The sequence below is a fragment of the Medicago sativa genome, chromosome 3, assembly GCF_051527215.1.
Source record: "Medicago sativa cultivar Bolivia chromosome 3, Bolivia_mono, whole genome shotgun sequence".
Lineage (NCBI taxonomy): Eukaryota > Viridiplantae > Streptophyta > Magnoliopsida > Fabales > Fabaceae > Medicago > Medicago sativa.
The window spans coordinates 83,006,815-83,033,775 of record NC_140751.1 but is presented as its reverse complement, the minus strand read 5'-3'; the positions used below and the strand labels follow the sequence as shown (position 1 = coordinate 83,033,775).

The 26,961-nt window shown below is 33.0% G+C and overlaps 4 protein-coding genes across 6 annotated transcripts; 1 reads left to right on the top strand and 3 right to left on the bottom strand.

Annotated features, from left to right (window-relative positions):
- Positions 1-88: 88 nt before the first annotated feature.
- On the top strand, positions 89-5,659 carry LOC146941020 (chaperone protein dnaJ A6, chloroplastic-like). Its single transcript, XM_085754813.1, has 8 exons — positions 89-306; positions 667-835; positions 2,250-2,385; positions 2,544-2,601; positions 3,898-3,940; positions 4,282-4,330; positions 4,415-4,504; positions 4,595-5,659. The coding sequence occupies exons 2-8, from the start codon at positions 729-731 to the stop codon at positions 5,426-5,428; spliced, it is 1,317 nt and encodes a 438-aa protein (XP_085610939.1). The 5' UTR covers positions 89-306; positions 667-728; the 3' UTR covers positions 5,429-5,659.
- Positions 5,660-7,468: 1,809 nt separating this feature from the next.
- LOC146941019 (EPIDERMAL PATTERNING FACTOR-like protein 1) lies at positions 7,469-8,518 on the bottom strand. Its single transcript, XM_085754814.1, has 2 exons — positions 8,232-8,518; positions 7,469-7,929 (listed from the first exon to the last, which is right to left on the bottom strand). The coding sequence occupies exons 1-2, from the start codon at positions 8,346-8,348 to the stop codon at positions 7,678-7,680; spliced, it is 369 nt and encodes a 122-aa protein (XP_085610940.1). The 5' UTR covers positions 8,349-8,518; the 3' UTR covers positions 7,469-7,677.
- A 7,031-nt stretch (positions 8,519-15,549) lies between these two features.
- On the bottom strand, positions 15,550-23,239 carry LOC146941018 (ATP synthase subunit B). Of its 3 annotated transcripts, XM_085754812.1 has the most exons (14): positions 23,171-23,239; positions 23,006-23,067; positions 22,847-22,907; positions 20,953-21,095; positions 20,293-20,394; positions 19,370-19,420; positions 19,192-19,283; positions 19,018-19,099; positions 18,816-18,908; positions 18,630-18,694; positions 17,908-17,920; positions 17,751-17,831; positions 16,031-16,139; positions 15,550-15,955 (listed from the first exon to the last, which is right to left on the bottom strand). In XM_085754812.1, the coding sequence occupies exons 2-14, from the start codon at positions 23,012-23,014 to the stop codon at positions 15,855-15,857; spliced, it is 1,002 nt and encodes a 333-aa protein (XP_085610938.1). In that variant the 5' UTR covers positions 23,015-23,067; positions 23,171-23,239; the 3' UTR covers positions 15,550-15,854. The 3 variants fall into 3 exon arrangements, with proteins under 3 accessions (XP_085610938.1, XP_085610936.1, XP_085610937.1); XM_085754810.1 differs by having other exon boundaries at positions 23,006-23,239; XM_085754811.1 differs by lacking the exon at positions 20,293-20,394 and having other exon boundaries at positions 23,006-23,239.
- Positions 23,240-23,802: 563 nt separating this feature from the next.
- LOC146941017 (uncharacterized) lies at positions 23,803-26,713 on the bottom strand. Its single transcript, XM_085754808.1, has 3 exons — positions 25,963-26,713; positions 24,562-24,672; positions 23,803-24,267 (listed from the first exon to the last, which is right to left on the bottom strand). Exons 1-3 carry the CDS (start codon positions 26,542-26,544, stop codon positions 24,112-24,114), a joined length of 849 nt encoding a protein of 282 aa, XP_085610934.1. The 5' UTR covers positions 26,545-26,713; the 3' UTR covers positions 23,803-24,111.
- Positions 26,714-26,961: the final 248 nt, after the last annotated feature.

The following is a 26,961-nucleotide window of genomic DNA, read 5'->3' as shown; positions in this document are numbered from 1 at the left end:
TTAAAAAGCTATAATCGAAAATGAAAATTGTAATTTTGGCATGAGAAATGAAGGGGCATTATTAGGGTTCTAGAAAGAGCGACAAGGCAACATTAGTGTAGTGTAGGCAACAGAAACAAACCAAACTAAAGGGTAAAAGAAGAGAAAACACGACCACCAAGTTCCCTTTCATTCCCTCTCTATAAGCAAAACAATCTTAGAGAGAGAAAGATAGACAGAGTGCTCCACTTCCTCATCCTCTCCTTCCAACTTCTCTCTTTCAAACAGTAGCAGCGCCTATAAGCTTCGAACCCCCAAACAACACAGGTTTCTCTTTATATTCCAATTCAAATATTCAAACATCTTCGTCTTTTGTTTGAATTATTAAACACAATTCTTTTTATTCACTCCTTCATTATTGATAGATTGGATGAACTATTGTTGTTTCTGCTTCTTATCTTAATTTTATTTATTTATTTATTTTCAATAACCAAGGCTTCTTATCTTAATGCATTTCTAGTGTTTTCTATTTGTACACGTCAAATTACTAATTTCTATTTCATCGTTCTTTTCAATTTGACTGTCTTGTAATTCATTACTCATGACTAGCTTCATTTTTACTCTGCTCCGAAAATAAGTGCTTTTTGTAGCTTTATCTTATTGTTTTTTTCCTTAATTTTTTTGCAGCCAGAGGAATTTCATCATCAAGAAATTTTATATTATACTGTCTTTTTGAGAATATAGAATAGATGGCAGTTACACCTTTTGGTAGTACATCAGCTACTCAATGGGGAATTCGTCCTCAGATTGTGGCCAGATCCACCACAATAGCCAAGTTTGCATCATCAAGACACAAGTCAGTCTTATGTTTTATTCTTAATTTTCATTCTCTTGTATATTACTTTGAAGGTTGATTTATCTGTCATATTGTGCCCCGGCTATAGCCATAAAAAAGTTTGGTATAAGAATGCGATTTTGTTACTCCAATTGTCGGCTATAGTAGCTGTACTTCTGGATATAGATTCAGATTATCAGAAACTAAGATGTGTTTCTCATTGAAAAGAAATATCCGGCAAGGGCTTATTGCCTGTTTTGGTTAAACCCTGAACTCCTACCGGAGTTGAGAAAAAATGGGGTTTAGTCATTTGAATTTTGTTAAGTTGATTGTAGTGAGTTGAAGTGCATGTTGAGAACGGCAATGAGTTTGGCAGAATCACGGTCTGTCATTGTAATTTTGCCCAACCTTTGGAACTTCAATAAAATCACGGTGTTGTTGTGATTTCATCAAACTCACTGCCAAGAGAAGTGGAATTTTTCAGTTTTTTGCACCAAGTAGAATTGATTCTTGTGTCAGACCCCGCTTAATTATTCACATTTACTCTGCAAAAGTGACTATACTTTATTTTCCAAACCAAATCGTCTCTTCTAAAATCTGTATCAATCGCCTGGCTCTCTTGCTCACCTTTGCATCTAGGACACGATGTCTTCATTTTAAGATGATTCCATTAGTCAATTGTCTGGTTTTTTCTCAATCAATTCTTTAGGGTCTTATGATATCACTTTGAAACAAATCAATTATTTCATCCATGAAATCGCACAAATTGGTAGCACTATTTAGGAAGTCAACAATTTGTGCCATTTGATGAATATGAAATATAATCATGCAACTTTTATCACTGATATGAGTTGCACGATTCAACAATTTATGTTTTTATCTTGCTTTTATGTCGCCAATTCTCATCAATGAATTTGAAGAATCAAATAGGTGCGCCATTGTTAAATGTAAAAAATCCTAAAGGAGCACTACTCAACACAACCTATTTAATAATCAATGCCTCTATTTTCATTCTTCTAAAATACGGAGGGTCTTACAAAGTCACTGGATCAATTGCTTTCTCACAATTTTCGCATACTTTTTCTCTGTTTTTTTTTTTAACTTAGGACATAGAACATTTGTGTTTGTTACATTGTGATTAAATTGCGTTGTGGGTTCCTCATTTTAAATCACTGCATTAAACACTATACATCATTATATGATATATTTGAAGTTATTTTGCATTGAACTTCTGAATCTTACGATTTGATACGATTTACAACTCACTATTCAGATGTTAGGTTTGCGATTCACAATTTATAACTTTGACATCTATTTGTTCAAAAATCAATTTTGAAAAAATTAAAACCAACAGATCCTTACTCATTAGGAACAGTTTTGCAGCATAATTCATTGTGTCGTAGAGTGTAATTCAATCCAATCATTTTTCTTGCAGTGCTACAAGCAGGATAAGCTTTATGGCTGCCCCAAGTTCAACCTTTTTTGCTCGGGATTCCTTGCGTTTTAATATAGGTTCACATCAAACTTTGCATCGTCGAAGGGGATCAAGGTTGATAGTTAGAGCAGATGCAGTAAGTTTTTATTACTTATGCTTTTCTAAGAAACGATGATTTCCTTTTTATATTTTTTTTTACAAGGGTTCCTTGTGAAAGTATTCTTCTTGAAGTTGGTTATATAACTATGACCATCCAATATATTGGCTGAATATCTAATATGTACCCGCATGCAGGACTACTACACCGTCCTTGGGGTGTCAAAAAATTCTACTAAATCTGAAATTAAGACTGGTATGTTTCTGCAGTCCCTTCTCTGACTGTTATGATTTGCCTCCATCATCATTAGTTGATGCGTTCAAATTCAGTGCTTTTATTTACTTATTAGTTGTTGAATTCACGAATGATAATCTCCTTTTATATTATATATCTCTTGCTGTTTCTTTAACATTGACTAATTGAAATACTATTACTAATAAAATGTTTGTGAAGGATGCAAGAGAAGTACTGATAATGAACCTAACAGCTAACTCTGTCAAGAAGTCTGCCAAAACATAGAACAAGAATTAAAGTAACAATATCAAAACTAAATACATTGTTTTTATTTACTCATTAGTTGTTGAATTCTTGAATGACCATTTGTTATCAAAGCTGTGATCTCTGTATTAACAGAAATTAGTGACCACATTAGCCTTAGTCCGTTAACTACGAATGATTAGGATCAGGGTTCTCTACATTTGAGTTTCCTAAATTCTTCTGTATTTAGGTAAACATCTTTCGAGAGAGAGAGAGAGAGAGAGAGAGAGAGAGAGAGAGAGAGAGAGAGAGGAGAGGGAGAGGGAGAGGGAGAGGGAGAGGGAGAGGGAGAGGGAGAGAGAGAGAGTGTTGCATATGTATGTTTCCTTGTTGTATGTTGTAAAGCAAAAGCATTGTAATCTTTTGCCTAGATGCGGGAGATGCAAAGATTTGTAACTGCAGGGAATCCAAATCCGAATGATTATCTCATTTAATATAACTCTTGCTACTTCTTTAATCTTAATACCAATACTGAAGAAGGTTCAGATAAAATGTCTGTGAAGGATGTAAGATGAGTAAATCAAATTTAACAGTTAAAACCATCAATGAAGTCTGCCACTTGATAATGCTTGTTGCTAATAATCATGAGACCCTCCCCCAACCCCTAAACGGCTGTTTATTTTGTTTAATGCCAAAAAAGGACATGGGGGGCTAGCTTTCCAAACCAAATTTGAAACTTTCAAAATTAATCGTCTTGATTGCTCTTTGGTATTGTATTGCGAGGCTTTCTGTATAGACCAACATAAACCAAAACTCGAATCCTTGTACGTGGTCCTCTTGGAAAACTTCCTCTCAAGACTGCCGAAGTTCAAACTAAACATTTATTTCATTTAACTTTTTTTTTTGGTAATCAATGCAGGAAAGGTTTGGAGAAGTTTAAAATTAGTATCAGAAACATCAATTACTCGGGTTAAGCTATTATTATAGCTAGATGCTATGTGTGATTTACTTGGTTATGCATTTTCCCCCATGGTATCATTGCATTGTTAACTCTTTCTATTGTAAATGTTTCAGCTTACCGGAAGCTAGCCCGAAATTATCATCCAGATGTGAACAAGTGAGTATTTTTTTTTCCTCACTTCCCATTGAAGTTATCTGCTTTCTAATATCCGTCTTTTGCTCTGTTCCCACTCTTTTTTTCCTTTTCTAGATTTCACTATTGCTATGGACAAAATGGTCCGGGTGTCTTAGATTATACCAATGCTTGCAGCATGTCATTTTTAAATCAATTTTTTTGTACATTCCTGAATTGCCTGTTATATGAAGTCGTTTAGCTAAGTGCATTTTCACCTGTCATGCCATAATTTCTAGTTGCATAATTTTTTTTCACATGGTCATAATCATTTATTAACGTTGCTTATCGTTGACCTATATATGTGTATTCACTTTATGCTGCAGAGATCCTGGTGCAGAAGAGAAATTTAAGGAAATCAGTAATGCGTACGAGGTAAAACTAGAGGATAATAAACACAACTGACCCTAATTCATGGTTAGTTCATAACTGATCTTATGTAACTATAATCCTTTTCAGGTCTTGTCAGATGATGAGAAACGGTCCATATATGACAAATTTGGGGAGGCAGGGCTTAAAGGTTCACCGGGATTTGGTGGGGGCATGGGGGTAAGTTACCAAGTTACCTCCAAAGATTATGGAGAATTTTAACTTGTCATAACATTGTTTTTGATAAATGTAAAATCTTTGTGATTATAGGATTTCAGCAACCCTTTTGATCTGTTTGAGTCGCTATTTGAGGGCATGGATGGTCGCAGCAGACAATCTTGGAATGGAGCAATGAATGGCGAAGATGAGTATTACAGTCTTGTTTTGAACTTTAAAGAAGCTGTTTTCGGAGTGGAAAAGGAGATAGAGATTAGGCGACTAGAGAAGTGTGGTACTTGCGATGGTTCAGGAGCTAAACCAGGGACTAAATCATCCAGATGTAACACATGTGGTGGTCAGGGACGGGTTGTCACTCAAACAAGGACTCCATTGGGTATCTTTCAGCAGTCTATGACTTGCTCGTCTTGCAATGGGACTGGAGAAACTCGAACCCCTTGCAGTACATGTTCTGGGGATGGCCGGGTGAGGAAAACAAAGCGGATAAGTCTCAAGGTTCCAGCCGGTGTGGATTCTGGTAGCCGTTTAAGGGTCCGAAATGAAGGTAACTCTGGAAAGAAAGGTGGTTCTCCTGGTGACCTCTTTGTTGTTCTTGAAGTTATCCCGGATCCCGTGCTTAAACGAGAAGACACCAACATTTTATATTCTTGTAAAGTGTCTTATATTGATGCAATCTTGGGGACTACAATTAAGGTTCCGACTGTAGATGGAATGGTGGATTTGAAAATCCCATCTGGGACACAACCAGGATCAACACTTGTTATGGCAAAGAAAGGTGTTCCTCTGCTGAATAAGAAGAATATGAGGGGCGATCAATTCGTTCGAGTGCAAGTTGAGATTCCTAAAAAACTGAGCAGCGATGAGAGAAAACTGATTGAGGAACTCTCGGAGTTGAGCAAAGGCAAGACTGCCGCCGGTATGAGATGATATTTCGTGGGAAGTTGGAACTTGTATTTGACATACATTTTATTTTCCTTTTATTATGGATGCTTCATTCATGACCTTGGTATATATAGGTTGTTACTCCTTATAGACATAGGCGGATTTGAAGAAAGGACATAGGTTATTACATGCTTTCTGTGTCATCTATTGCTTGTTTTCTTGGATTTTACATTTTAGTTATATTCTTGGATGTTGTTTTTTGACAGCATTGGATTATATTCTTGGATTTTACTTTAGTCAATGTTATTCATGAAGGGGAAAAAAAAAAAAAATACTGTTAACTTATTTTGTACACCAATGTTAATTTTGGCTACGGTACCTGTTATACTATGGGACTGACACTGATGATGACGATTACAGTCCCTTGCATTATCCTCAACTCCCTCACCTTGCTCATCTAAACTACTACCAAATAGAGCCTTATCAAAACATTGTAAGGAGCTAATGGCAAATACGAAAAGAAGGCAGCAAGTGGATAAAATCTTGTGAAAATTGGTCTTTCATAACAACATCATTATTGTCTTAACTCGGGTAAATGGTTTCTATTTGCATAGAGAAACTACCGGTGGTGTGGGCAGAGTCGAGTGGTGACAAGTGACACGGTGCAATTGACAACGATGCAGTGGGAGATGACGACGGCAGGAAGCACAAACACAAGGCATATAGTGGTCTGCGGCCAAATTGATATTTTGAAAAAGGGTTTGCTCAAAACAAACAAAAAGAGGTTTTTTTTTAAATAAAAAAAAAAACATTAATTGATACTAAAATAATAAATTTTATACCCAAACACACTTGAATGAGAGCTCAGAGATCTCTTCCATCTTAACTAGAGTTTATGAGTTCGAATCTAGTCCACATAGAAGATACTTAGTTCACACCAAAAAATAATGAATTTTAGCCATCAAATTTTGTTAATACCCCTAGCATATGATCCACATAATCTAGTTTAGTTTTGACCTTGTTGTGAATCTATCAAGATAGTTTTCTTGTTTAGTTTTGGAAATCCTAGTTGAGCTCATAATGAGTCTTTGCTGATTAAAATAACATTTCCTTTAAAACATGCAAGATATTATTGTACAATGCACCAGTTTAATTTTTTTTTCAATATTAGATCAATAAATCTCAACATATCTTACTTGATCCAATAATAGGTTTATTAATCTAATATAATGATGAAAACAAACATTCGGCTTTTTATTTTTGTGTGTACAATGGAGCCAATGAGGGCCAATGAGGTTAGAACCTAGGACCTCATGCATACTACTCAAACACCTCACCACTAACCCAATTCTAATGGCTTAGGAAAACAAACTTTCAACAACTAACTCATTTGTGCACTATAGAACTAAACCATTAAGTATAACAATTACTATGATACTTGGAATCATAATAAAACATTGAAACTAATCAGAACAAGTTTCTTTCAGAATATATCACGAATTTTTTTTTTTCTTCTTCAAGATTTTTGTATATATCAGCTGTTTGTTTAAGTTTCAAAGTGCATAAAAGAAATCTTCTAAGCAATGAACCGACTTTATTGGATGTTGGTAGATGAGAGATTATGTTAGAACTTAGAAACTTAATACATGTTGATTTATCCAAATTTTAAATTTCATGATGGTTTTATTATGATACTAAAATTTGTGCTTAAGGGATATACACTGTTTTGGATTATTATGTTGGAAAACCATTTGAAATGTTGTTTTCATAAAACATTACTATAGTAAATATATTATAATGTCCCGGTCCAATTTTCAGACAGAAACAAACAAACAATAATTATTGATCTGCAAAAGTTTTTCACAACTATATCTAGTGTGGTCCTTCAAAATTTCGACATGCGAACCATGAAAACATTCAAGATAAGAAAATAAAAATTCACCATAAAACTAAAAGGAAATAATGAGGGTACTAACATTTCTTATGAAATATCACAGCTTCAATTTTTCATACACAACTTAACAAAAACATAATAAAGAGAAGAAAAGAAAAAAAAACATTTCAAAAGAAACTTTAAGTACAAAATTTAGACGCAACCATAAATTAATATTTCAGGTCTGTAACAAACTTTTGTACAAGTGTATCAAACTCCAATGTATACAATCACTGCTGACGTAATTAATTAATTTAGACAAATAAATAAATAAAAACAAAAAAGGAAGAAAAGATGCATTTTCAATTTTACAATAATTTTCATCTTCATTCATCAAAGATAAGAAGAAACAATGAAATTTCTAAGGGTTGAAGAAGTGGCCACCACAATGGCATTTCCAACTCAATGGCTTGTAATTTGAGTATCCGTTATTATTATTACCTTGGAGAAAGAAATTACCACCTTCCATGGATGAAGTTGAGGCAGTGTGACCTGGCTGAACATGTTCATGGCTTGGAACTTGCACTGCCATGCATGGATGACATTGGTTACATTTGTTGTGACATGTAGGTGGAGCTGAACCTAACCTGTTTTTCTCCTCAAATAATAAACCCTACACACATAGTTAACAAATTTAATTAACTGGTGAGTTTGGCAAAATCAAGGTCACATCCTCATTTTGTTGAAACTTGGTGCATGTTTGAATTCACTATGAAATTGGCGGAAACTATACTTCGGAGCTTCAACAAAATCGGAGTGTTATCATGACTTTGCCAAAATCACAGTAATATACTGTGATTCTGGCAAATTCACCGTCCATTCAAACATGCACCGATTCCTTTTAAAACCAACTATGCAACATACACATAAAGCAAAGGAAAAAGTGAATGAGGGAGAAAAAAGGGAAAAGCCTACCCTTGGAGGAATTGCAGATTGTGGTTGATAGAAGCAAGAAACTGGACACAGTAGAAGGTGAAGTATAAATATGATGACCATTAACAAGATGAGGTTATATGAATTAAATGAAGCCATGGATATCTATCTATCATGTCACTTGTTGAAAGCATTCACATCTAACTCAAAAAATTTGTAAGTAGAAAAATTTAATGTGACTTAACTGAGATACATTTCTAATTTCTAATGCCAGTTGTAATGTGACAAAATAAAATAAAAAGTCAAAATTGAATCATTTTAATTATTTTTGTCAAAGTAGACCAAGAATGAAAAGTTTGTCATTATATCTAGTTTTGAGCAATGAATGGTTTTTTTCTAGTTATGTGTTGGCAGGTAACAATTGTGTAGAGAAAGGAGAGGGATAGTGTAGTGGAGGCTGAGAGAGAGGGTGCAGAGTGTTGGCAGAAAAGTGAAAGGAACGATTCAATAAAGGTAAACAAATTGGGAGAATCCAAAGCAGTATGAAGGACTCTTTGGTTGTATTAGTAGTTTGAGAGACTCATTATAAGTAGCTGGGCTGTGTTGAAAGTGATAGGATTATTGTATCTATGACTATGAGTGGAGTGGGGGTAAAAAAACATTATACTAAATGACAGATGGTAGTTACAATTAGAATTTATTGTGTTCCACTCACTTCTTCTGCTTGAGTTGAGCTACTCTCTTTTCATTGACCATTCTATAGTTTGACTTCACTAATCTTTGTGAGAACAGGAGTTTGTATAAGGGATGATACATGCACTTTTGTTATGGCAAAAACTGAATGATTTACTTTGGTTTGTGAGGTACATGTTGGCGAAGCTCTTGAATTGTTATCAACTTTAGAATGGGTTCATTACTTACACTTGAGACCTATCGATTTTGAGCTTGATTCCAAAAAAGTGGTGGATAGTTTTTCATCAGCACATCATGATGTTACAAAATTCGGGATGATTATCCATAATTGTAAAATTATCTTTGGACAATATAATGTCAACTCATAGTGTTGAGTTTGTGAGGAGACAAACAAATGAATCGGTCCATAGATTAGCTAAGACGGAAACATCCTCGAATATTTTCTAGATTTTATTAGAAATACCAGATTGTATTGAATACATTTTAAATAATAAAATAATATAAACTTCTTTCCTAAAAAAAATTATTCTTTGTTGCAGAATTTATTAGATGCATATTTCTTCTCTCAATCAATTTTTTCTATACACGAAAGTCAATCAATTTTTTCTATACACAAAAGTCAAGATCATCTCTGACCACTCAATCAAGGTATCTAAATCTCTTAACAATTAGAAAAACTGCACATTGTTATTATAGCTATTTACATTTTACTACTTCCTTATGTACATATAGGAAGATGACTATATCATAAAAACTGAAATTTAAAAAATTGGTAACGATTTAATGAATAACGTTAGCAACATTTATTTTAACATACACCTTCTAACACTCACTCTCTTATGTAAAATCCATTTTAAAAGTGGCAGAACCCATGTGTATCTTACTCAATAAAAATGATTGGAAAGAGTGTGTTAAAATGAGTGTTGCGAACATTGCTCTATAGTTCAATATTTGTCAAACAATTGGTATTATTTTTCCTAGTTTATCACTAAGAAAAAGTTGGTTTTATATGGAGTACTATGTATTGTTAGTTACAAAAAAAAAAGTAAAATAAGATAGATTATTAGTAAAGTAATACTATTACAGTTAAAAATTTGAATTAGATTTTTAAAAAGAGACAAAAGGGACTTTTATATAGTAGTACATTTTACATTTAAAAGTTTTGCATCTGATTATGGCTGCTGATGCTAAGGGTAATCCCAAACTGGTGTAGAAAATGAATTGTGAATTATCTGCTTTGTTTCTTATCCCAAAAACAAGGACTCATCCAAAAACCTTATAATTATAGAAAATGTTAACACAGACTTTATGAACAGAATGATACATGCCGACATTTATTCATTACTTCCCCATCATAAATGGAACTCATACAGATCATCAAATAGTCTCATGTGAGATAGTATTTATTATCATGTGATATTGTTTTGTTCATGTCATAATAATGATCAGCTTTTTTTATCCATAGCTGCCAAGAAATTTTGTTAAGATGTTTTAGTGTTTAAAGTAGAATTATTGTTCTTTATAGTAGATTCTGACAAGTTCAAATTTTAAGTTTTGGTGTGTGCTCAGTAGCAGCTGTAATAAGGAGTACTAATTCGTCTAAGACCTTTTTTAAGTTTCTCTTGTCTTTTCTAAGATATTCATATTCTATTTTCAATTGTATAATAACTTTTTTTTTACCAACAAATTTTTGATGTTACATTTTTTTTTTCACAAACTGTAATACAGTACATACTTTGATGAATCATAAACTGTAAAATTGCATAATAATATCATTCTTTTGTGAGAGTTAACCCTTCGGCTCTCAGAAGAAATCCCCATTTTTATTTTTTGAATTGAAGAAATCACCATTTTTCCTATTTGAAGTACCCTACAAATATTATATAAATTAGGGGTGTTCATTCCGCAAAAAAGCACCGAGTAAGAAAGAAAACAGGAAAATTAGGGGTTTTCATATATGAATTAATCCAAAATAAGACTGCAAATTGATTGAAATAACTGAAAATCAAATAAAATCAAAAAAATATTAGATGTGATTAGATATGTTTGTAAATCGCTTAGATCGGATTTCAAATTCATTTGTAAAACTGAACAAAATCGTGCACACAAGTTTTAAGTGCACACAAGTTTTAAGAATTTTTTTTATTATAATGATATAAAGCATTAATTAATTTATTTTTAGTTTATTACTTGGCTTTTAATTTTTTTAATAATATATATTAGTTTAATTTCATATACTTTTTACTACTTCATTTATTTTAACGAGTATTATCATCATATTTAAAAAAAACAAGTATTATCATCATGTAATGTTAGTTTATTTTTTGTAAATTATAAGTTATATTATGAAAAACATTTCATTACCATTGTAATTTAGATATTCAAAAATTGATCCAAATTAAATTGTATTTAATTAGATTGGATAAAAAAAAAATTAAATGTGTCATTGACACCAAACCACGTGTCATTTTATCTTTGGATCATATTTATTTGCCTCAAAATCAATCTAATCACCCCTAATATAAATTTAAATTTTTAAGATAAAGGTGAATTTATCTAACAAAAAGATTTGATTAAAATAAGTAGTTCATTTTGCAGTTGGCTTTAAATTATGGTATATATTTTTTTAAACACACCATATATACTTTTTTCTTACAGCCACAAGATAAATAATTATATCATTTTGTCAAAAGACCTAAAAGAAATACTCATATCATCGAATAAATTTGAAATATATTGAATTGTTCAAAACAGCTCATACTTCTATTTATTATAAGAGTTAGGCATTTACACAAAATATGCTTGAAGGTATGTGGAACTAGTGTGTTTTTCAGTTTCCATTTGGAGGTTAATTTCGGGATTCCTTGCTGTGATTCCAGCAGCTTTCAACTATTGCCAAAGCTGCCATTGTTGCATTGTTGACATCGCACTGAGAAGCTAATCAGAGGGATTGTGACACTCAGTGACCAGACGTGTACGAACCATTTTCACAAGAGGAGCAAAAAGATATATCTGCTAAAACATTGTATTATATTTCTATTTTTGTGCCGTATTGTATTGTGTCTTTCTTATCGGTTATTGCAGTCACCAAAAGTGTGCCACAATCTTTATCAAAACAAAAGTTAAATAGGAGTATACATATTTCTTTTTCTTTACTGGAATTTTTTGTGGTTATTTAACAATAGGAAATTCAATTATTTAAATTTCGAGCCAAAGACAGGTACAATTATGCACGTCCTTTCCACCAAAAAATGAAAGTACTATAGGGTCACTCATATTCGCATATATCACATGCAATTCTGAATTCATTGGTGATCATTAAAACCATATTTAATACTCATATTGTACCCACAAAATATACTGAATATTGGAAAGAAAAAAAAAATATTATATACGTATATTCGTTCATATATATAAAAAAAATACTAGAGAATATCTGAATTCAAATACCATAAGCTAATCTTACATATACAAACAATTTTCTTATGTAATGGAAGAAATTAATCATCCCCCTTTTGTTTTTATTCTCTCTCTTGTCGAATTGTTTTCCCCTCCACAAGGACCACAAGCAACAATCATTATTCACTCTGAAGACCAAATGGAATATATTTAGAGGGGACCAAAAAATGGTAGCACCATGTCGCTAAATTCGAAAGAAGTGAATAAAAATTACTCTGCAAGTGTTTACATCCCTTGTGTGATCTTCCTACACAGGTTAGGTGGCTTTTACCATTGGCAAATGACCTAATTGTCCTATGGTGGACACTGGACAAATGCTCAATGTATCCATTTAAATAATAGTTAAATATTGAGGGACATGGCATTTGAAGATTGTTTCCGATTTAGGAGGTTCGACGAGCTCTCAACACCACCAACATTGTACCAAAGTTTTAAGCTTTTTCTTTTGAGGTCGATAGGAATCAAAGGGAAATGAAGTGGGGTTTGTGAAAATATTGGATTTTTGGTGAGACACAATGGTTGTTGACAGAGCGATTTTTGGGTGAGAATTAGGACAAATGAGAAGAGTCAAGAAAATGAGATGAAAGAACAAATGCATAATGAAAGAGATTTTTTTGTCCAGTTGAAGCTCTCAATAGAATTGGAGAAGATTAGCATCTCAATTTAGGAATTTGGTAAATCATTATCCCCAAATCCCATAATTTGAAGAAAATTTAATGATAACTATAAAAATTTGTTCAATTAGTATTTTTGTGAGCCAAAAAATGTCATTAACAGATGTCCGCGTGTCATGGTGTATTTTTTGTTAGCCACATGCGCAAGGAGTTAATTGCAGGGACCAAAAGTGTTAACATAAAATATATAACCATTATTTGAATGGATAGATTGACCATTTGACCACAATAGAAAAATTAAGTCATTTGACCAAGGTAAAGCAAAAACTAAGCTAAACAAAACTGCACTGGGAACATCATCTCTCCGTCTGATATTAACACAATATGCAAGCAATGTATGTTTTGAAGTTGCACGGATATGGCGCTCGAAATTTATACAGGGTTGAAGCCCATTTTGCAGGAGTTCCTCAGCTGCATATCACATTAAAGCAACTTGTTTCTCTACTAGTTGCTAACTGATCAGCTTCCAAGCGACATTCATGCTACTATTGAGTTCAGCTTTATACAGACTACACTATTCAAATTAATATTTGATTTGTAGTCCCTTCGAGGATGTCCGATAAAATTGGAACAATGACATAATATTTGATTTGTAGAAAACTGTATTAGCAAAAATAAATCTCCCACGCAATTGCTAAACTTCCATTAGTTGATAAATAATGCATTGGTCTCCCTATAAATTTGTTTGAATAATATAGATAAATTTTATAAGGGATAGGATCAAATGACACCATGGTGTCAAACTAAATTTGACACCAAATCTTAACCATCTATTTTAATTAAATCTAAGGCTAGAAATTACTTGGTGTATATGCTCTCTAATTCCATTTTTGGAGAAGCAAAACAAATCTTTTTCATTCATTACGAGATCATTTATTTCTTTCATCGTTCTTTTGAATATATTGCTTTCTATTGTTTTACGATGATGAAAATTAATCAAGTTTTAACCACTTAGCATCAACTTAAGAAAATGGGATTTTCATCCTCTCAATTCATTTAGAAAATGGTTCGATTAAAAAACTCAGGAATTTTGTGGGCCAAGTAAATCACATTTAATTTGAAATCCAATGTTAGCAATTTAATTTTATTTTGGTCCTGTTTCAACTTCTTAAAGTGATTTTTTTTTAGGGAACTCCTTAAAGTGATTACAATTCATAAGACTTTGTGTTCCAGGGATACGTTTTAGACATTTAGCAACAATCCAAATACCTAGTTGTTGTTCTTCATCATCATTGAGACATTGATGCAAGGCAAGTTGAGAGAAAGAGATAGTAATGTAAATGTGTGATCTGGTAATAAATAAAAAAGATTTGTTAAATTGCTAACATTGAATGTCTAAAAAAAGGTTACTTTCCTGGGGCAATCCTTTTTGTATAAGGGTCTAAGATTTTTCTCCCTTGTGACATACTCAGGCGAGAAAATACCATTTTTAGTTAAGTGTGAACAACAATGTGTCATAAGTATGTGTCACCCAAAACCAGTATGCAATAAATACAAGCAAAAAGAAAATGCAGACTAAATGCAATAAATCAATATGCAATTAGTAACATGAATATCAAATGCAAACCAAATTCCAAACAAGTATGCAAGGAACCAGCATACAAATTTTAAAAAGTTTTGAAGACAGTGAAGTTTGTATGCCAACCTCCCAGTCCATAGAGACAAAATCTTCCACACAATATTTTTGCATAACACCTACCCACTTTGTCTAAAAAAAATTAGCTTCCCAAAATTAAAATACTGTCTTGTCATCTGTCAGTGGTCACTGCCGTGTAGCCATTTTTTTATGGTGCAACTGAATATTCCTCATTCCACTAACCTTAATAACATGTGCTGATTCTCTTTTTCCCATAGCCTACATTGTAACACAGGCCTTGGTAGTGGTAAAATGAGATTTATAAGGAAGATTATGCAATTTGGTCAATGGGGAAAACATATAGCATATGAGGAAAAAAAAACTAAGAACAAAATCAAGCATCTCTCTAGTAACTCAAAAATTCATTATATGACAACAAGCTCAATTACACAGAATATATTAAACAAAAGGTCAATAAATAAAGGATGTTCATATTATAAAATTAAATTGCTAACATTGGAATTTCAAATTAAATGTGATTTACTTGGCCCACAAAATACCTGAGTTTTTTAATCGAACCATTTTCTAAATGAATTGAGAGGATGGAAATCCCATTTTCTTAAGTTGATGCTAAGTGGTTAAAACTTGATTAATTTTCATCATCGTAAAACAATAGAAAGCAATATATTCAAAAGAAAGATGAAAGAAATAAATGATCTTGTAATGAATGAAAAAGATTTGTTTTGCTTCTCCAAAAAAGGAATTAGAGAGCATATACACCAAGTAATTTCTAGCCTTAGATTTAATTAAAATAGATGGTTAAGATTTGGTGTCAAATTTAGTTTGACACCATGGTGTCATTTGATCCTATCCCATTTTATAAATATTCAAATTTGCATGAATTAGGTAAATATATGTATCATATTCATGTGCCATTCCTAGTCTTCGCAATCTACATGGATTAATATTTATATTAAAAAAATCTATGTTTCACGCCAGCAGAAGAAAAACAATATTCCAAATACACATTTCTGAATTTGCAATTGACTATAAGAACTACGTGAAAATTGTCATGAAAGTCTTGACCAATCATAATTGGATCAGAAACGGTTTCACTTTCATTATTTCACTGGCCATTGCACAGTTAATATTTGATTTTTCTTTCCGAATTCAACTCCAGCCCTCTATCATCGGCATATGGCCAAGACACTTGAAATGGAAACACTAAAATTGATACGATTACCTCTGACACAGATCAAGTATTTACGAAGTATCTGATTTCAAGTTTGATCTATACAATTCCTCATCTTGAATCACAGTTGGAATACACCATGTACCAAGAGGGTGCTCTGATACCTTTCCACCTGCAGAATTTGGTGGAGCACAGTTTAAGATCTAATCATACTACTGAAATGCCTTGACTGAATCTAACAAATTACCTTCTTCAGTGGCTTCGGCACATCTTTTCTGGTAGCTCAGAGATAACTTTGGTTCCAGTAATTCCAGTAGACTTGTGTACTTATTTTCAGCCTCAGTAATGCACTTTGCCTAAAATTGAAAATTTGACATAATAATATCATAAAGACGCTACATTAACATATATTATATAGTTACTATATTTTGATGAATTTTAATAGAGGAATAAAACAAAGTGATCCATGTAGGCAAATAAGTAATATTTTGCGATTGTGCAAAACTTTCACAAACATTAAACTGTAACTTTTCTTTCTTTCTCAGGATAGGTGACAAATGCCAGAGACCTCTAAGAAAATGGTGTTATTGCAAGATTCAATATGTACATGATGGGTGGGGTGGAGTGGAAGGAGTAGTGATAAATTTGAAAATCTTTGATAAATGATAAACAGTCATATTTTGCGTAAAACAAACAAAGAAGTAAAAATATTGTTTTTATTAGGCCTTTTAGTTCAACAATCCAATAAGAATAGATGAAAGCTGACAAATATCGGACGTCTATAACACTAACACTTTGACTGCAAATGAACAAATAAAAGAAGATACGATTTTATGCGATACGTTTGCTCAGACTCTTGCACATTTTTATAACAATTTGTTTTTCGATGAAAAATCTCACACCGGTCTCACTAAATGATTTGGCCCATTCAATAGTGGGAACTACCAGGGAAAATCATGGCTCTGTTTGGTAAAAATAAGCTATAAGCTAGCTGATAGTTGAAAAGCTAGCTGATAGCTGATAGTTTATAGCTGAAAAGCTCGCTTATTAAAAATAATGTGTTTGGTAAAATTAATTTTTGAAGTGGCTGATAGATAACACACACACACATTTTTTCTAATGTATTTATTTTTTAATATTTTAATATATAGTTAAATATGTTTTTGTTCGCAATAAATATTCAAACTTTTGGTCTTAATCTCCATAAAAATTTCCTTCGACTTTTAATCCTCAAAGAAATTTAACCGATAATTTTGACCTCTGCTTCTATGAATTTCAAAAATAAGAGGAAGGTGGAAACAAAATGTCAGCTAGAATATATAAAATTTTACAACGGGCCAGTTATTTATTATTTGGTGTACAATAGGCTAGTTATAAGTTATAACAATATATATAGCATTTCTTTAAAAAAAAATACATATATATAAAACGTTCCTTAAAAAAAAGAGTGGCAGTTTTTTTTTTTATGGGAAAAACGTGGCAGTTATAAACATGAACATGGGGTAGTTGTTTTATAAAAAAATAATTAATTTAAATTAATAGGGTTAAAATTGGAAGAAAATATAAAAAGCTACCAGCTATAAGCTCAAAAGCTACTTGAAATAGCTTTTCAAATAAAGCTATAAGCTCGTGAGAAAAGCTTGTTACCAAACACATCACGTTTTCAACCAACAAGCTTATAAGCTAATCCAAGAAGCTATAAGCTAGCTTTTTTGTGTTACCAAACACAGCCCTAATATAGTAAGAGTTCTTTGAAAAGAGAGCCTTAAAGACTGTATTGCTATCACTTTCACTTATCTAATTTTAATAAAAGGTAGATATCAATCTCCCCACTAATAAAAATTAGCATGGTTCAATTGATACTTTTGAAGTTGTAACCAGAAATATACCAGCTGACCAACAGATTTAGAGAGAACATGAGACAGCCCACATGTAAATTAGATACCCTTGTAGCCAGTTTGACATACCAACATAGAAGGGGCAGTTGAAGCTCCATATATTCTGATAAACATGCGCAAAACGTTGAAATTATTTTCTAAAACATCATCCTGCAGAACAGCTTTTAGTCAAACTAAGATTCAGACAACATTTTGACAGCTGGTGGTTACACATCATTGAACTCACCTCATAGTCATACCTGCAAAATTTTCACCCAAACAATTATGTTGAATGAAATTACAAAACTGAAATATGCTACAGTAAAAGTGAAATCTATATATGTTTGTTTAGTTACAGAAATGAAACTGAGAAGCAACAACAGAATTAAAGATGAGTTTTGTTTTAATTGAAATGTACGGGAAGCAACTTTCAAAAGTTACAGAAGAAAGAAATGATGTCGGACAACTACATATAAAAAAGTAGGATTCTAATAAACTTTCCTGGGGGAGTTGAAGAGTTGGACCTGTGACCTCCATATCACTCCAACCTCTCTTCCACAACCAAACCACCTTGTCGCTCAACTATAAACTTTCTTGTATTGGATGTTGGAATTATCTTTTTAATACAAATTAATTTTATATATTTATTATCGTCAGTTTGGTAAATGTCTTCATTACTCCAAAAGTAGAAAGCACAGCTTTCGAGATAAAAGAACGCAAAACATAAGTAATTGTTATAAATTATAATGCAACCATTTATTTACTTCTGAATGTATTCTTTGACTTAAAAAAGGGACAGAAAAAAAGTTTAACACATAATTGCTGATGAATTTACGGAACACCTAAGCTTTGAAATATTATTAAAAAATAGGCACCATGATAGAAGCAACTCCAAAATTCTACCCATGTGAATTTGTGCATGAGATATCATGGTATTCAGCACCATCTGAAACAAAAAATAGTACTTACAGATCATCAGAAACTTCCACCAAGAACTCTGAAATTGAAAGAAACTCCATATGCAACTCCTCGGCCTTCAAACCAGATTCAGAAGAATAGAATTATCCTCATGAAGTATATTTAGCTAATAATTTTTATGTCGCTTTATACATAAATTTATGTTGCCGTCATTTTTTTAGCCTATTATTCGTGTACCTTAGCTCCTTGCAGTTGATAGAGAAGAAGATTCAGCACTCGATAATCAAAAGACTTTAAATGAATAGCCTTCATCACATCATCAATAAGAATCTGAATAGCAAATTAATCATTAGATTTCAAACAAGGAACATTGAGAAGGATTTCACTCTGTATATACATTCTCTGAAGAGAATGAAAAGAGTACATGAACTATGTATACCTCTTCTTCGTTTATCAGTGCATGACAGAGCTTTCTTTCAAGGGCCCAATACTCTTCCCCGTGTCTAAGTTCTTCAGTTATCCTTAGCTCAACAATTAAAAAGAACAAAGGACCAAATTAAGCTCAACCTGACTTACTCCCAAGAAAGGTATGGTAATAAATTCAGAATAATACCTTTCAGTCAAAAGACCCCTTTGTTCAAAAATAGTCACAAGTGGTCCAAATGGGTCAGTCGAGAAACAAGAAACCAAATTTTGTGTTGCTTTCTACATGCAAATTAAAATTATATAAGTTGAAATTTATTACTTAAAAAATGAAGATTTGAATTGCCACTTTAAATGTGATCAATCACCTCATCTTTCCTTGTTGGTGTTTGCAGCAAATTCTCGTTCATTTTATCCAACTGCATGATAACAGCTACAAATTTTCAGCAGAAATAGGAACTTTTGCATATTTCATACTTACTGTTAAAGTACATTTGTTGAACTCTAGGGTAGTAAGAAAGAATTATGAACAAAGTTTTTCTTAAAAGATATGCTTTTAAGCCGAAAAAATGGCCCACGCCACCCTCATCTATCACCTAAATGTATCATTGAGTCAAGAATCTCACCTCAACAAACTAAAAGGCCAAGTAATCACACTCTGAAACACTGAAACAAGTGCATAGAAATGTGAGTGTCTTGATGGTAGTGATGTCAAAGAAATTTGATTGCTTTCAGTGGGAAATGTGGGCTGAGTTCACTTGGCCTTTGACTTTTCTGAGATGAGTTTGTTGACACAAATAATTTGTGGCTAAAGTGAGGTCGGTGCTTCCACCACCACCCAGGACAAACATCAAGCACCAGCAAACACATATTGGTGAAGGGATGCATCAAGCATGCACATTGCGCAAAAACTGTTCAGGGATGACAATTCGTGTTATTTTGGCAGTTGGAGTTATGCTCCTTACACAGGCCAAGCTTAAGAAACAAATAGTCGTATAAGCTTATACCGGTTATCATCATTACTTTTCTAGTCAAAAGATATTACTTGACTATTAACAACAGATTAGCACTGCATATCCATCATCTCAATTGCTAAAACAATGTTAGTCCTTGTAAGCGATGTCATATTTAGTGCATCTTTAAAAAGGTCACCTAGTTTCTTAAACTTGCCTTGCCTTCAATCTAGCTTGAGGTACACTAATCTCTCTTTGCCTTCTAGACACACATACAGTAGAACCAGTTTTAGGAATGAAAGGGTCAACGAATTGAATGACACCAATCTAGCATGTACCTGATAAATATAGCTCTCTGTGAATGAAAGAATAGGTAAGAATTTGAAGATCGATTGTGGCTTGCTTACATCCAATCCATGAAACATAAAATATGATCTGCACTGAAAAAAAGCTCACATCAACATTGGAATCACAAAGCAGGTTTCAGGTGGCTTGGCACATTTGTTAAATTGTATCAAGCCTTCTACCAAACTACTCTTGTTTTAATTTTCTGTAGAAAGAAGCAAGCAAGGCACTTTATTCATCCATTAATCAATATGGTAAATAAGGGAGTTAGACAGGGATTCTTAGGATACCGATCAAATTTATTTACGGGTTCTAAGATTTCCACATTGCTTTCTTTAATCTTTGACTAAGCATCCTCACCACCATAGTTGTTGTGATAGACATACTATTGGGTCGAAGACGGTGGTCAGGTAAATCCCCTCCCCCTCCTCGAGAAAGATAACTGTAGGTTTCTAAACTCTAAGTTTGCAAGTAAATTTTGTTGGGGATCACAGCCCACATCCACTGTGACCAACCATTTTTAGGCTGTCACAGACTTACAACTCGATATGCAACTACTAGCACATTTTTTCCCAATTAATCACCAAGTGATGAGTATTGTAGCAGAATATCATGAGCATATCAAAGAAAATACTCTTGGAATATATACTTACAAAATCCTCAAGGGTAGAATTTGCCTTTTGCATGGAATCCAGCCCGATCATGGCTATGTTTTCATTATATCCATGCAATAAATTATTATTTTTCATCTGACTGCAACTATGAAATGCATTTCCAACAAGATTTTGTTCGAAACCTAAGGAAAGTGAAAAATCAAAAAATTAATAACAAGCAACAAAACATAAGAATGAAAACCATGAAATGTGATATTTGAATATTGATATGCGCAATGGTAAAGACAGCAGTGAACGGCACGTGATTCCCGCCCCCACCATGAACATATTATCAATACTCCTCCTTAGAACAGTATTTCTCTTCAGTATATCTTGTAGTTTTTTTCTCGTTTCCCTAAAAAATGTTTTAAATCAGGAATAACCAATTATGCATGCCAGGTGTTGGTATTTCATATTTGAGTCAAAGACAGACATTCTACAGTAGCACAGAAAAATTTCTCCCCCACCACACACAGTTACAAATTTGTTGTACCTACTATCTTTTCAGTTCCAGGAAGTTGGGAGAGATAGAAAATAAAGTATTATCACATCTCATCAAAAAAAAAAAAAAAAAGACCTGGATAATACCTCCAATAGTTACATCTACTTGTCTAGGATATTGTGGAATGGTGGAGAGGGAAAAGCAAGAGTTCGAGTGTGTTTGTTTCAAGATATACTCGCAAACACAAGTTTGAGAATGTAATATTTCGATGTGCAATACAAGCTCTAAAAATATTCCTAGGTGGATTGTATTTTACCCATGTTTCCCCACCTTTTATCGAAATGTTAAAAGGGTGGAAATCATACATTGTCATATGACTAGAAGTTATTTTAAAACTAAACCATTTATAACTTCCAATTTCCACCTCATTCTACCACATGTTCTCTGTTTTTCAACCAAATAAATTTTCAAAACATTATAAAAATAGCAAGTACTTACCAAATATATTTGTGAATAATATTCTCGAGAACATCGTTCCTGAGAATAAGAACCTATGGATTTGAACAACCTCCCTTAGTTTTATTTATTTGATTTGAAATGATTAATATTCCTGGTAAGTGGTGATTACATCAATGTCAAAGTTCCTCCTTCTGATAGAAAGGTTTTTTATAGGTAAATAATACTTGTTAGTTGTTAGTAAGTTGTGTTAGTAGTCAGGTCCAAGTTCAACCACTTGAGCTACACCTTGGGGGACTAGACGATACTCTTTATTAAAAGGAGAAGGAGAAAATGAGGGATTTCTATACGATCCTTCAAAACTCTCGGTACATTTTCATAAGCATTCCAAAGTTGTCCCAATATAAGATGATTTTAAACAAACAAAGAAAACTCGTTAGCTTCATCTTTTACTCCCTTCCCTTATTTTCACTTTTCTATATCTTCTTCTACACACCTATCCCATTTCAACATCAAAACATAGATTTAAACGATTCTAAGGGCAGGCTTGGATTGACTTATTTGAACTTATCTCTGGAATAAGTTTCATGAGACTGTTTGAGAGAACTTATAATAACAGCTTATAACATATTCATAAACTATTTTCAGCTTACTTTATCTTTAGCTCTAGAACTAGCTTATATGTAAGCGTTTATCATTTTTGCCGGTATCTAAAAAATCTTGTTTTTTTGAACATGAAGAAATAAAGAAGCCATTGCAACTGCCGGAAATCATAGGAACTTAGACCGCCTACGCGCTGGTAAACGAAAACCACCTCGACCGGATCAGAGTAAACAACAATGTCGAATCAGGTCTCGATCATTTACATGGACCCACTTCTCATTCCATTTGTGGGAATTTGGCATAAGCTGTTTATCCAAAGAGAGCCTAAATGTTCGCCTAAATAGAAAATAAGCATAAATTAATGAGCGGCTACAAAATTAAAAATGAAATTACCATTACTCTCTTGTTCTGCAACAACTTGTTGATACGCATCCTCAACAAACGGAGAAGAAATCTGCAAAGAAAATATCGAATCGATTATCAAACGCTATAATCAAAATTCAAAACAGGATGCAAATAGAGTGACAGTGAGGGAGTGGTGAAGTTACTGACCCTAGGCATAAGCTCGGAAATTAAGCAGCATTTGTCGTCGATGGCGAGGTCACCGCAAGGTTCTAACAGAAAGAGCATGAAATTAGCTAGGAAGCGGTTACAGTGATGATCGGAGTTTGAAACTGAAACGCCGTGAGAATCCATGAATGAAACCATGCGTTGTACCTTCTCCAGTTTCCGTAGCTCTTCCATTCTAGTTTAACCCTCACACAACCAACCAGCGCGACGACGTTTCTCAAATATGTGCAAAAATTGATACAAGTATTATGGTTCAGTTTTTTTCTCCAAAAAAAATATACTCCAATAATTGCTTCTGTATAAGTAGTATAAAAATGTTGTTTATTTTTATTTTTGTTAAATGAATCTTTTCAACACTTTTGAAAATGTTTTTTTTTTTTTAATTTATTTGGATACAAATATCTTTGTAACTCATAATTAAAATTAAATTTTAGGTTGAAAGAGTATTTTGATAGTTAATGAAGAACCATCAAAGTAATTGCTTCTTTGAGGTATTCATCATAATAAAATCATTTCTTAAAAACTAGTTAGATTTTTCCCATATAATTAAATTTTAGATTGTTGATTCTATTTTTTTTATTATTAATTATATCTAATGAAGCAAAATGGGGGCTCAGCTTATAAAAATTCTTGTAAAAAAGTAATAATTCTCCATATGCATCCAAAATTATTGGTATTTACCACTGTATTAGAAGTGCCCAAACAAAACAATGTACTATAGTAGTAGAAGGTTAGTTGAATAAGATGTGGTATGCAGAACCATCAAAGAGGATTGAAAATAGTGTAAACGGGGCTCATATTATTGGCAATAGGCATCAGCCACACAACATGAGTTTTTAGAATTTATTTTGAAGCTGAAATTTACAAAACTTGACTCAGAAGTCAATGCACAAGAACCAATTGATACTGTCCTAACCAATTGTTACTAGTAATTTCTCCTAACCTATATCCACAGCAAACACTATGAACTCTGAGAAAAAAAAAATTGAGTTATCAACAATTCAATGTAGACAGGAAGAAAGAATATGGCACCAAGATTTGCCACTTAGAAATTTCATGAATTTTCCTCCCTTGACTCAACCCAAACTTCAGATTGGGCGGTCTTCCACATGCTTTACTTCATCCTCAGCTGAATTTTTAGTTTCTAATGTATCTTGCTCTCCACGACTTTGGAATTGGTTTTCCCACAGCTTACCAGACTTCCCAAGCGAGAGAATCAGATCAAGTTGTTTTTGCTGTTGTTCCTGCACGAATGTACAGATACAATCAAGTCAAATTTGATGGTTCCTTTGACTCTTTTTTCATCCCGGACCAACAAGAAATAAAACATTTGCAAGGTTACTTTAGAAAGCAAAATGGCCACGAAATATATTAGGAGAGAGCCACATTACACATATAACACTACTATGAGTAATTGAATACACTCGCAGCGTAAGCTAAGTAAACAATAGCTATATTAAATCACTACGAATTTCATTCAGTTTTAAATACTATGAGATGCGCAGAGGTTAAATAACCTGTTTTGGAGGGATGATTACCTGCATTGCTAGTAAAACTTTTTGAATTTCACGAAGCTCCTTCTCCAATATTTCAGATTGCATTGCTAGAGCTCTTGTAGCCTCGGAGTTCTTCTGTGCTTGAGCCGCAGACTTCAAGAAACAGAGAAAGAATTAGAACTTCATTATATGTATAGCCGGATTTTTTATCCATTACTATGCTAATAAGTAATTAGAAGTCTTTAACTATCAATCAGTCACTCAAATAAAATGAGAGCAAATAAACCGGGGAGATTGTGAGTATTTCTATGGCTAATCGGCACAATATAGTAGGTTTACTTTGAAAAAATATAATTGTAAACCGTATACATACATTTACTTGCCTTTTCTTACTTCTTTAACCAAATAAATGTGTCATGTTACTCGGTATACCAGTACTTTACAAGGAGTTGTGTTGTTTATTAGTAGAGACAAATGGGTGGGAAGAAGTAAAAAAAAGTTGAAATCAAAAGAGAAAATTGTACCAACTCGTAACACAAGTGATGAAGGTTTAAGTTTCTTAATCATTTAGGCATTAATTATATCTCTAACTAATATGTATGAAAAAATATGTTATGAAATGTTGATCATACAAGTGAATCTCATTATCTTGAAAGATTAGTCTCAATGTGCAATTGCACGGAAGGATAATCTTTGTTTATAAAAAACAAAGAAACATTATGGAATTTATTTAAAAAAGAAAACCCTTTACAAATAACATTGGGTCCAAATCCGAATTTTAAACTATCTTTGTTTTTCCAATTTATCATTTCGCACTTTAAACTATCTTTGTTTCTCCAATTTTATAATGTTGACCGTAATTTCTTAATTAATTTATTGAAGGGAGATTAGTCAGTTTAGTCCCTGAATAGGAAGGTTTTTCAAAAGAGTCAGGGACTAAAGTGACTAATTCCCCGTTATTGAAACTCGCAATGAAAAGGGAGGTTTTTCAAAAATAAAAATAGCCAAATTTTAAGTTTCATAAAATTCTAAAAAATACCAAAGTATTAAATATATTTTAGGAAAATGTTAACCGGCCCCCGAGCACTGGTTAAGGAAACAAATGTAGAAACTTTTGCATTGAAAATTGTGTAATCAAGGTTTCAAAAGTCAAAAAAGTGTCTTTTTATATTTAATATATCCTTTTTTAGATACCTTAACCAGTGCCCCAGGGCACCGGTTAACACAACCCTTTATTTTAATATCTATATGGATTTATTCTACTTAACTAGTATTACTATTAAAAAAATTGTAGTAGTTAAATTAATTTTTACAATCTTTAAAAAAAAAAATTACAACAAATTTGTAAATATTAATATTCATATTTCAGTGAATGTAAAAATACTAGTATATTACCATAGCTTGAGTTTCACAAGAACCTAACAAGAAGAGAAAGATTATTACCTGAATGATGCGATCCTTCAAAGCGTAGCGATTACCACGAAACCTTTTCCCCAATTTCTCAGCATGCCTCGACAAAACCCTGATAACTCTCACATGGCTCCTCAATTCTTTCTCCAAACTTTCAATCCTCTCTACCAATCCACCTTTCATATTTTCTCTACTTATTCTCCTCCATTGCCGCGTCCGTATCCACGCACCAACCACAACACCACTCACCAGTGTCAAAACTCCCCACACAACACTAATTCTGTTACCACTCACATTCAACAACCAATTCTTCGATCCATTTCCCGCCAAAACTATCGATACAATCGCGGATGAAATCAAGCATGATAATTCCATCGCCGAAAGAAGAGAGTCAAAATTGAGATTGCCGCTGAAGACACGTTTCTGCATATTACCTTCGGATTCAATGGCTTTGAGAAGAAACGGGTGGATATTTCGTGTTGTGAAGGATCTGAAGCGGTGAAGTCCGAAGGAGTTGAGGTTCGGAGTTTGGTTTGGAGTTGGAAAGAAGGTGGCGGGAGCAGTGGTGGTGAAGGAGAAAGAATGTGGGAGGAGGCGGTGAGAAGAGAGAGTCATTGTTGAAAACTGTTTTCTGTTAGAGTTTGTGATGATTTGAGTGGAAAGTGAGAGTGTAGCATTGTGGTAGTTGAGTATTATTGGTGGCTTGAGGTAGCTGGAAGAAGCAATGGCGATGAAAAATATGATGGAAATCGGGACTTAACATACAAAGAAGGGCTCGTTGACCGCTTTTAAACAATGCTGGAATAGTTTGGTTAAATGGAAAAATGAGATTGTAAGATATAGTCGAAATATACATATTTGCCCTTAAATAATAATATGATGATATTACAAAGGTCAGGTTAACGGTACCTCTAGGGTACTAAAGTATTTCAAAATAAGTAATTATTCTTTAAATATGATAAATATTTTTATTTTTAATCTATTGATTACATGTATTTTCATAAAAAATGTTTGAACCATTCGTTAACATTT